The 11818-nt window shown below is 46.1% G+C and overlaps 1 protein-coding gene across 1 annotated transcript; it reads right to left on the bottom strand.

Annotated features, from left to right (window-relative positions):
* Nucleotides 1-303: 303 nt before the first annotated feature.
* Nucleotides 304-11809, bottom strand: ZNF217 (zinc finger protein 217). Its single transcript, XM_014539660.1, is given in 5 exon segments — nucleotides 304-479; nucleotides 1847-1978; nucleotides 3390-4952; nucleotides 6065-6181; nucleotides 10441-11809. Coding segments are annotated over 4 exon segments (3150 nt in total). The 5' UTR covers nucleotides 11801-11809; the 3' UTR covers nucleotides 304-479; nucleotides 1847-1868.
* Between the last annotated feature and the right edge of the window lie 9 nt (nucleotides 11810-11818).

Raw genomic sequence — 11818 nt, 5'->3', positions numbered from 1 at the left:
CCCTAATCTCAAAACCTGATAAGGACACTACAAAGTAAGAGAATTGCAGGCCAATATCATTGATGAACATAGATGCTATAATCCTCAACAAAATTCTAGCAAATCAGATTCAACAATACATTAGAAAGATCATACACCAGGGCCATGTGGGATTTATTCCAGGAATGCAAGGCTGATACAATATCCATAAATGTGATACATCACATAAACAAACTGAAAGATATAAACCACATGACATATCAATAAACACAGAAAAAGGATTTGACAAAATCCAACACCCTTTATTTTTTTACAACTCAACTGTTCCAACTATAGTTTTTATTGCTATTTGGTACAAAAGTTAACAGAACCACTTTGCAGCACGTAGTGTTCCTTGCGCGTATGTACAGTACAGTCACAGCTTATTTCAGTAGCTTTCACCGCTCACTTTCTCGAAGGATGAACTGACTCAACTTCATGGAGCACACATCCATCAAGACCTGAGGGGAACAAAGGTGTAAAGAGTGACTGCGATAAAACGGAAGGCGGGTTTAAACAACAACCCTAAGTGCACCAAACCAACAGAACCACAGAGCTCGAGCCCTGCGTGTGCGCTGGAGCTTGAACTCTGCAGTGGAAGTAGCGGGAGACAGACAAATAGACAGATAAAGCCACACAACTTCCATGGTCATTGGTATTTATTTCACTGATTCGGCGGAGAGGAATGAACCAAGACTCACAGTTCACATCAGTGAATTCAGTCTGCAAAGCCAGTTGCCACTCCAACAAACTCTGCAAGTTTCTACCGTTTGAGAGGAAAATGTATGGACAGACCAGGAGTCATTAACAAAACAAGTGACTCAGAGTAACCTCCGTCCACAAGAAGGTACATAAAAAGTTTGTAACATTATCTGTTCAACATCTATCTAGTTATCAATGACAGTCCCGGCTATGGGCTAGGCATTGGACGAAGGACTCCCCTCTGGAGCTCAGCTAGTGGTGGGAGTCAGACATCTAGGTAAGACGGGTGGAAAAGGGCATGAACCACACTGGCAGAGGCAAACACCTGGGGAAGCAGCCTGGCTCTCTGCAAACATTTGCAGAAATGGTATGTGAGCTGGTCCTGAAGTATCAGAAAGGTTGTTTGACAAGAGGGTGCAGGGCCTTGGCCACTGTGGCTCGGTTGGTTGAACATCCTCCCATGTGCCGAAAGGATACCAGTTTGATTCCCTATCAGGACACATGCCCAGATTGCAGGATCAGTCCCAGTTGGTTGGGGTGCATACTGGAGGTAACCGATCCATGTTTCTTTCTCACATCAATGTTTCTCCCTCTCCTCCTCTCTATCGTCCCTCCTCCCTCCTTTCCTCCCCCCGGCCCCCCTTCCTCTCTCTAAAAGTCTGGAGGTTGCAGAAAAAGGCCAGTGCTGGACAGACAGGACAGTCAGCCTGTACTGTTACTGATGGGCTGTAGTGCACAGTGCAAGTAATCTGTCAGTAATAATCTGTTCCACTCACAACTACCCAACTCTGCAGCCACAGACAATACCATGGCCTGGTGCCAATAAACTGTACTGACAAAAACAAGCAGAGAACACAGTCTGCTGATGCCTGACCTACCGCCACCTGCTGGAAGAAGGATGAAATAAAACCATGTTTATAAAACATTCAATGCCTACCACAAAGTAACTGCTTACTAACTTTCAGTTGCTATCTTACTGTTTCTCTCCTGGGCACTCTAAGTTTTAATAAAACACCTAAAAAAAATCTAAATGAAAATGAAAAGCAATTTTACTTTCTATTATACTGGCTAAGCTAGATGGCTTATTTTCAATTAAACAAAATCAATACATTATATATACGCTCACCTTTCTTCCCCAAAATAGGAAATCAAGTTTTCTTGTCATTTGGCCGATAATGTGCATTCCCAATAAAATTCTCATAGTTTCTCTTTTGAAGCATGCTGCTAGATAAGTGTTGATAAGACACAGGCCTTTTTCCTGATTGAAAAAAAAAGTGTAAAAGGGCATTTAGAATTCAGTTTAAGCCATTAGGTAAGCTGTGGGTGGGCTGTCAGAGGTCAATTTTCTAAATTCCTAACTGATAATGTGGTCGGAGCCCACCAGTCCGTTGCATCTTTAAGAGCCAGGAGGACATGTGTTACCACAGGATCTTAGGTCACTAAAGCTAAATCCTCAAAGTCCTGGCTGTTGTAGAAAGAACGAAAAAGCCAGAAGAAAAAAAGGCAGCATAAGATACTTTCAACCTAAATCCATCAAGAACCAAAACCGTGGAAGAGAAAACCACTCATTTAAAAAAGGACTCTACTTGCAACATGTATCTTCTCATCAAGTAAAGACGAAGTTTTGACTCATGTCCGCTTTAAGTGCAAGGGGGGAAAATGGGCGCATTTAATCAAAAGGCAACAAAAATTAATATTTCATCGCAACTTTTAAAATCATTGGAGTGTGGAAAGCAATTGTTTTTTAATTAGCGATCAATTCACATCAAGCTACCCCTGATGGGTACTGTCACCATACACAATCCATAATCTGACATTAGTAAGCACTGAGCTTACATTCTGCAGGAGGGTGAGATGGTTTCACCCAGTCTGCCGAGCGGGACAGGCCCAGGACACTCTCATCTACCCTTTCACAGGCAGACACCCCTGCGAAGCGCTGCCAAAAGGAAGCCGAGGCTTTGAACACACTCCCATGGGGAGAGCACGAGTTATCTACAAGCTAACAACTGACATATATGGGGAAGTACTGGCACTTTTGAAATTCTCTTAGTATTTCCCAAGGACTAAGTAGGCAGTATAATTCTATTAGTCCTGACATCAAAACAGCTCAAAAGATTGTTTAAGAGCAGTTCGCACAGGGTCTGCTCCTGACAGGTCAAGGTCGTCAGGTAGCATTTACTCCCTACCCCTGGCCTCCCTTGTGGGGGCACGTGAGGGCTGCAGGCAATTCAAGTTCTCCAAGATGCGTGCTCCACTCTAAAGGAGCTGACAGCCTAGGAGGGGTGGTAAGATGTGGGCAGAAGTTCCCCAAATCTCAAATCCCAGGGTAGGTTGGGCGTGAGTGCTGGGCACACCACATCTGTGGGAGGAAAAGACCTGATGGGGGGAGGTGACCAGGGCTAAATGGCACCTGAGATTTCAGAGCAGGAGAGGGTCAGGTCAGGGTTCCTCAACAGCCTTTCTGATTATCACCCCCACAAGGTAGAAAGATTAAATCAGCAAGAGAAAGTCAATATTCAGGAATAAGACCATACCCTGGAGGGCTGAGCTTTGGGGATCACAAACCATGGCCAAACCTAGGAACACCCCGCTGTCAGGCACCCCCTCCCTACTCTGTCCCCGGGAGGAACCCCCACAAGAATGCACAGCTGAACCTGGCTGGGCAGTACCTTCCAGCGCAGCGCCAGCCGCAGAGCCCGCAGGTGTGCACGTGTAGAGCGACCCGGGCCCGCCGTAGGGCTTGTGTAAGGTCAGCACATTGGCAGAGTCGATCTCGCCTGATGCCAGGAACCTCGGCTTGGAGGGCAGCACCGTTGGCGGCGGGCACGCGTACTCCTGGGGCAGCAGCCTTGTGGTTCCTCGGCCCACCTGGTACTTGGGCAGGTCATGGACCCTTCGGTAGTGGGGCCCAGGCTGCTCCGCATCCAGGACCACAGGCCCGGCTTTCGGCCGCTTGGGAAGCGGCTCTCCGAGCTCCAGGCTGGCAACACCTACGCTGCGGCCATAGAAGTAGTCTCTTCCCGGGGGCGCCCACAGGCCGTCGTGCTTGGCCGAGAAGTCGGCCGAGCCATTGATGGTGCTGCTGCTGGAGGGCTGGGACACGGAGACCACCGGGGCTTTAAACTTTGTCTCTGGCCTTTTGGTCTTCTCCGGAGCAGGAGAAACTCCACTTTTAGAAAACATCTCCGAGGGCTGCTGCCTGGCGGCTGAAGCCCCCTGCGCCCCGATGCTGGGCTGTGGCCTGTGCGACTTCAGGTTACTGGGGGCTAAAGTGCTAGAGTCAGTCCCTGAGGCCAGAGGGGCCTTGCCTGGCCCTGCGGGACCCGGCTTCCCCTTCTCGGACGGCAGGGTCTTGGACTGGGCTGGGAAGGCAGGCTTGGGCTTGGGCTTGGGCTTGGGGAAACGCTAGGGCTTGGGGAAACTTTTTCCCAGTAGAGCTGGTGGACAGCCAGTGCGTCTGTTTCTAAGCCAAGACTTGTTTCTACAGTTTTTGTGACCGTCGGGATTGTATTTATGCTCCAGTCTCTGATGCATCATTAAAACTTCTGGATAAAAGGTCTTGAAAGTACAAAATGGGCAGGTGATACTTGGGATTAAACTCTTGCTCAAAGAAATTGCCGGGCAACTGTGAAGCGCCCCGAGGGATAAATTTAAAGGTTTCTCTTGACAGTCCATGCTGGGCTTCACTCTGCTGTCTGCTGCCACCTCTGCCTTCTCTTTGAGGCCAACCTCGGCCTTGTGGGCGGCAGTGGCGGCTGGGTGAGGATGAGGCGGAGCAGCCACTTCTGCTCTGTGAGCGAGGTTGATAGCCTGAGCTTCGGGCGCTGGTCTCTTCTTTAACACGTCCAAATAAGCAGGGGCTGGGTGTCTGCCTAGCTGATCAGCACTACCTTCAGTTGCATTTTTATTGAAATCCTGAGTATCTTTGTGTACTGGCAAGAGGACAGCGCTGCCCAGAACATTCTGAAAGGCAGGGGCCATCCCCTTAGGTTGCTTGGCAGGTGGGCTGCCTTTCACATCTTTGGCACCATCGAAAAATCTTTTCAAATTTCTGGTTTGCGCACTGTCGTCGATGAGTAGTACATCTTCCGTTTCCTGGTTTTTCCCTTCGCTCTTGACCTCAGCGGCCACATCGACCTGCTTATCTTTGTGGTGTCTCTCCAAGTGATACCGTAGAGAGGTCTTCTGGGCTGCAGCATAGTCACAAAATTCACATTTGTATGGTTTTTCACCTAAAACAAGAAACACTACCGTATTACAGAAGTTTAGGAAAAAATCAAAAGAGATCTTTATCACACAGAATACAGGGCTCTTTCCTTTTCCCTCTCCATCTACTAATCTTCATATCCAGGGGTCCTCATGAGGTGTTTGCTTTATCACGCTTACTACACTGAGTATTTGAACATGTGAATACGTCTTAATTTTTAAAATAAAATAGCAACATTTTATACTTCTCTAACCTTCATAATAGCCCTATGGAAGTGAATATTATTATCCCATCTCTACAGCTCAGAAAACAGGGGCTCAGAACAGGTCAATCATTTGACCAAAGTTGCATAGCTAGTGAGAGGAAGAGATGAAATTCAAGTGCATGCAGCTTCCTACCCACTGTTACAACTGCTTCTATAATCTAAAGAAAAAACTGTAAAATATATTCCCGTTTCATTCTACACTATAAAAATAGAAGCTGTGACCTTAAAATACATTAAAGGCCCTGGCTGGGTAGCTCATTGGTTAGAGCATTGTCCTGATAACTTTGCCAAGGTTTCAAGTTTCGATCCCCAGAAAGGGCACATACAAGAATCAACCAATGTCAATAGGAAGGTGATTGCCAGAGGGAAGGGAATGGGGAGGTAGAAGGTAAAGGGGGAACAGTGGTGATGGAAGGAGACTTGACTTGGGATGTTAAATATATATACAATATACAGATGATGTGTTGTAGAATTGTATACCTGAAACCTATAATTTTATTAACCAATGTCACCCAACAAATTCAATTTAAAAGTAAAAGAATGCATCAATAAGTGAAGTAACAAATCAATGCTTCTCTAAAAGCAATCAATAAATAAAATTTTTTAAAAACACATGAAAGAGGTTTGAAAATGAGAGAATACGGTAATCAGAAACTAAACAGGAAACTAATTTCAAAATAGGAACTATAGTTCAAGTTACAATGATACTGAAAGTATTAACATGACAGCTGCAACTTGCATGCTACACATTTATTCTTAAACTAGTCCAAGGACCTACCAGATTATCTGAACAGCAACAAAAATCGGACACAAAGCACATTGTAATTCTTTTGATTAATACATCCTTTAAGAAAATCTAAAAAGTTCCTTACCTGTATGCGTTCTGAGATGAATATTGAGGTAATAATTTGAACGGAAAAACTTTCCACAGTAACTACATTCTCTTGAGGATGTCAGATGCTTTATTTTGCCTCCATCATCATTTTTATCTGAAAGCAGAAACAAAAATATGTAAAAAGACAGCTCAAGTACATCAATAAGCCGAGTTGACTGAAATTGTCTTGATAGAAACATTTTTCAAAAAGCATACAATAACTTTTATATTAGTGTTGGGTAAACCAAAAAGGCTAAAAACACACCAAATGTTTTGAGGCTGTCTGCAGTTTTATATCATGCGCGTGTTTAGTTTTTTTGTTTGTTTGGGATGGGTTTTTGGACTGCAGCAGTTTGCTGTTAAAGACTGAGTTTTCTGCGCAGCTGGCGTGACTCAGTGATTGAGCATCGACCTAGGAACCAGGACGTCACAGTTCAATTCCTGGTCGGGGCACATGCCCAGGTTGCAAGCTCAATCTCCAGTGTGAGGTGTGCAGGAGGCAGCCGATCAATGATTCTCTCTCATCACTGATGTTTCTCTCTCTCTCCCTCTCCCTTCTTCTCTGAAATCAATAAAAATGTATTTTTAAAAAAAAGACTGAGTTTTCCATTTGCTAATCAGGGAAAGATCATTGACAGCCAGATGCGCAGGCAGCACTCTCCACGTGGCAGAACGAGCAGGATCAGGCCAGCTGGAGCCGGACCTACACAAATGGCTGGAACAACCAGCTTCTTCAGAGCAAGTCTAATTTAGAAAACTGAGCCAATATAAATCACCAATTTTCCCAACCACCGGGGAAAGTAGACTTTTATCTTAAGATTGGGCACGTTACCACTAGAGGGTAGCAAGCACAACTTAATCTTCACAGAAAATAAAAGGTTTGGCACCAGCAACCACCTAGGAAAGTTTGTCAACACTTAGCAACGTTCTGGAAAGCAGATTGTATTGTCCACAGCACACACGGCCCCAATCTAGCTGACAAATCAAACCTGTCCTCAATTACAATGCGTTAAACTTTACACTTCAATCTGGACAGGATGATCAGGACAGTGTATCTTACAGGCAACAGAGCAAAGGTCAACTGGGGACACATAATTAAAGGATCGTTAAACATCACGCCAGCCCTCCAAAAGACAATTAGATATGCTGCAGTAAAAATACCTGCTCCCCCAGAAATGAGTGGTTAAGTTTTAGCTCAATGTCCTCTTGTTGTAGAGCTCATCCTATGAACATTACAATGTGATGAGTGGGACAGCTATTAAAATTTAGCATAACTAAACTGGTCATTTTGCCTTGAAAAACTTATTTCCAGCTAAAAGGCTTCTCTCTCCCCTGCTCCTTCCACATTTCACATTCTCGATTACTTATAGCTCACTGATTTTAAAAAGCAGCTTACAAGCCAACCCTCAGTCAGCCTCCAGGTACAATAAAGACAGGACCGTACACTCCGTCACCCTAAGTTCCCCTGAGGAAAATGTGTCCACCGCTTAACCTCTGAACACCTCTACATGTGCTAACATGGCAGAGACAACCCTGGATCTAAAAAAAGGTGCCACAAGGACTTTAAAAAGTAATCACAGGAACTATTATTAAACCCACTTCTAAAAGCTGGAAAAAAACTTGTAATGAATTATTTACTTCGCTTTTGGATCTTCTTAAAGGTAAATCTATGCCCAGCCGGTGTGGCTTACTAGTTGAATGTCGACCTGTGAACCAGGAGGTCACAGTTCTATTCCCGGTCAGGGCACATGCCCAGGTTGTGGGTTCAATCCCCCATGTGGGGCGTGCAGGAGGCAGCTGATCAATGATTCTCTCTCATCATTGATGTTTCCCTCTCTCTCTTCTCCATTCTTCTCATATTAAAACAACAAAAAAATAAATAAATCTAAAGAAAGCCAGGTTGATAATAAATTATAGTAAACTCAATCTAGACCAGAAGGCATCATCAGAATACAGAGCAGGGCAAAAGTAGGTTTACAGTTGTTCAAATGGAAAATACAGTAATTAATAAATACAAGAATAAAGTCTGTCACACACTCACAACTGCAAACCTACTTTTGCCCCAGCCTCATAAATCTAGGAAAAACAATTCCCCGCATACAGAACACCCAGCTCTCCTTACAATCACACTCAACTAGCCGAGTCTGTTGCTGGGTTGGTACCTTAATCGCAATTTCCTACTTCCAACTATGTGTCAGGATTTATGGTATGTTGCATCAGATCCAAAAGGTTAGGCAATGCCTTTGTTCTAACAGAAAGGACATGAAATGTCCACATCTACCTGGTTCCTGCTCTTTTTAGCATCACCTTTGATTTTACAGTGCTGTCCTTTAAGGACTGAACTTTTTATAGGCAAGCTGTGGAAATCATCCTTGAGAGGTGAAAGACAAGGAAAATTTCGATGAACCAATTTCACAAACAGGGAAATCAGGGCAAAGAAAGGTTAAGCAACACATAATCGGTCACAAAACAATGCAGTGGCAGAACCAGACTAAACCCGGGTCTTGGCGCTCCCAGCTATAATGGGTATTCTAGTTGCCCGACGACCAAGCCCAAGTTTTCCATCAGGTTCTTTTTTTTTTTTTAATTAAAATTTTTAAAATATGTTATTGATTTCAGAGAAGGGAAGGAGAGGGAGAGATAGGTAGAAACATCAACTGAGAGAGAATCACTGATTGGCTGCCTCCTACATGCCCTCTACTGAGGATCGAGCCCACAACCCATGCCCTGATCGGGAACTGAACTGTGACCTCCTGGTTCATGCTCAACCACTTAGCCACACTGACTGACATTCCACCAGGTTCTTCTGCCCACACCACCTGCTGGCAGAACATGGACAGGCCATTTCATTCCTCTCGGAGCTTTGGGGCATCTCTAGAGCCTCATTATTTCCCAATGATCACATGGCCCTGAACAGAACCGACTCTGAAAGATGCCACCTAAAAGACTAGAGGGCTGGGTTTAAAGTTTTTTATGATGTCACTAAGACACCATAATGTATTTTCTGGACTTCTGAACACTGAAGATGGTAGTTCTCTAAGTGCTAGGTTTCCTGCATCCCAGGAAACTCAAAGCAGTCTAAATATCTGACATGAAAACCACGGCTCTCACATCTACCACGTGATCAGAAAAACAACCGGGCACAGGCTTAAAAGAGGATGGCAAGTCCCATGTATTATCTGGTCAAACTCATCTTGGGTCTCACGCGCAGACCTCTTACAGACATCCAGTCAAGTTACAACAAAAGGCAGCATTTGTTTTAACCGAAAACACTTTTCTAAATGATAACGTTTCTCTAAAACTAACTCATGTTCTCATTATCCACTTGCTGGGTTTTATAACTGCTTTCCAGCAGCAGAATTCTTTATTCAAGCAAAATATGATCAAATGGATGAGAAGCTCTGGGAGAGGAGAGGGTGGACAAGACTCCCCACAGGTGGAGTCCTCTGCCCTGGCTAGCGTCCACTGGGAATCCAGCAACCTGTTAACCAGCCTTCAATAGCAGCTTCCGGTTCCCATAATAAATGTCATTAGCACAGTAGAAACTTGGCAGAGCAAATGAGATTGCTTGAGAACCCCTTTGGTGTGTTCACATGCCCTGTATTTTACAGACACATTTATTTCTGAGGTAACTTAATGAACACTACCCCCAGACACAAAGGACGGGATACCAGGCACACCAAGTGGTGTCTCTAACAGCAGTATTCTCACTCTGGTTACCCATCATTCCTAGTGCCTTGTCACCACTGGAAATCCATTTGCAATAAACATATGAGAGCTGGGCCTTGACAGATAGGGAAGTTTACGCATAAGGGTATCTTATTTTTATAGGTAAGATCAGGAATGCCAAAAAAAAGTTAAGCAAAAGCCAGGGTCTCAACCCTGAGCTACTGAGTTTGGGAGGATCATTCTCTGTTGTGGGGCCATCTGTGCACTGGGGGATGTTTAGCAGCGTACCTGGCCTCCACCCACTGGGTGCCAGCAGCACACACCCCCACACAGTTGTGCCAACCAAAAATGTCTCCAGACACTGCCAGATGTCCTCTGGGGCAGCGGTCACCAACCGGTGATCCGTGAGGTCCGATAGGTTGGCGACCACTGCTCTGGGGCAAAACACCCTACTTAAGAAGCATCACTTTAGGCTGATGCACAAGGTAAATAATGTGTCCTTTATTAGCAAAATATAAAATCCCAGAACTTTCAGAACAGGAAGAAACCTTGATAGATAGGCCTTTTAACTCAACCCAGAGGGGGTCAAGTGACTTTCGACAGGGTGGTATCCCAATAGCCTGGACTCCAAGGCCCCGGACCCTGAGCTGCCCAGACCCTGAGCTGACCGTGCCCTCAGAGGGCCGCGCCCAGCACGCAGCTTACCCAGATGGAGGCCTTCGGGAAGTCCGTCCTCGGATCCATCTTCAGAGCCTCCTTCTCGATCTGTGGCTCCGTTTTCATCCAGGGTGCCGGCTAGGTCTGGAGAACACGTCCTCAGCTGCCGGCCGTCCACAGACATGGTGGGTGACTCGGCATCTGTCCTCCGGTCCTTCTTGTGGACTCTCGAGTGCAGAACCAGCTGGTGGTAGGTTCTGAACACTTTGCCACACTCAGAGCAATGCGTGGGCTTCTCACTCTTACTGGACAACTTGGGGTCCGCATCCCCAGAAGGCACTTCACCGTTGGCATGTCTAGGCTTCTCTTTATCTTGTGCTAGGCCTGTACAACCGCTCTTATTGGATCTGGACTTTCCAGAACCTTCAGGATGGCTTTTACTCCCGTTCCAGATTTCTCCAAGCTCTTCTTTGTCCGAATCATCGTTGTCGGTGCTCCCTTCCTGCCCGGGCTGCTCCTTCACCTCCCGGCAGACGGCGACTTTGCCCTTGGTGGCCAGCTGCCAGGCCTGGTAGGTGGTGAATGGGTCGAGCTGAGGTATCCATCTGGTGGGCTGCTTCACGGTTTCAGGGTGAGCTTTGTGTCTGAGGTTTAAGAACTGCAGGAACTCGTGTCTAGGGGCTGGCATCCCCGTCTGCTGAGAGTCTGCCTGAGGACTGCTGTCACCGGAAGCCGTGTCTTTGGTGTGCATCTTCCTGTGATCAATTAGACTTTCTATATTTGGAAATAGGAAGCCACAAACCATGCACATCTTGAAAAGAGAGGAGATGCTGTCTGCAGCCTGCTCCTGGACAACCTCGTTGATGGTGACCGGGCTTTCCAAGCCCTGCTGCAGCTTGCCCTTGGCCCCCGACTTGCCGTTGTGTGTTCGCATGTGGTTCTTCAGAAACCAGGGCTCCTTGAACCTCCGTCCACACACGTGACACCCATAGGTGAAAGAGTCCTTGTGTTTCTTCATGTGGATCTCCACGTCAAACGCAACTCTGAACGTCTGCCCACACACTTCACAGCTCAGGTCTTCATTCTCTTTGCCACTCTTGTCCTTGGGGGGTTCTGTTCGCACCTGGCCTTTATCTAGAGGGCTGAGATACTCTGCTTCCACACGCAGAACTGCAGGCTCACAGAGGATGGGCCGGTGCTGCAGCAGCACGTGCTTATTGAGGTCTTCAGAGTGGGTGAAGGTCTGACTGCAGAACATGCAGTCCAAGGGCGTGTAGCCTTCAATTTGGATGATGCTCTTCTCTTGTGTGGCTCTGAAAGGAACAGTGGTGGTCCCTTTTACTGACATGGCATCATCTAGCTCCATCTGGCTGCCAAGAGAATTGCCAATAACTTCCGGTCCATCCATATACACTAAGAGGGATTG

Source organism: Myotis brandtii, unplaced genomic scaffold (genome assembly GCF_000412655.1).
Source record: "Myotis brandtii unplaced genomic scaffold, ASM41265v1 scaffold225, whole genome shotgun sequence".
NCBI classification, from domain to species: domain Eukaryota; kingdom Metazoa; phylum Chordata; class Mammalia; order Chiroptera; family Vespertilionidae; genus Myotis; species Myotis brandtii.
The sequence above is the reverse complement of the archived record's forward strand: the minus strand, read 5'-3'. Positions and strand labels throughout refer to the sequence as shown.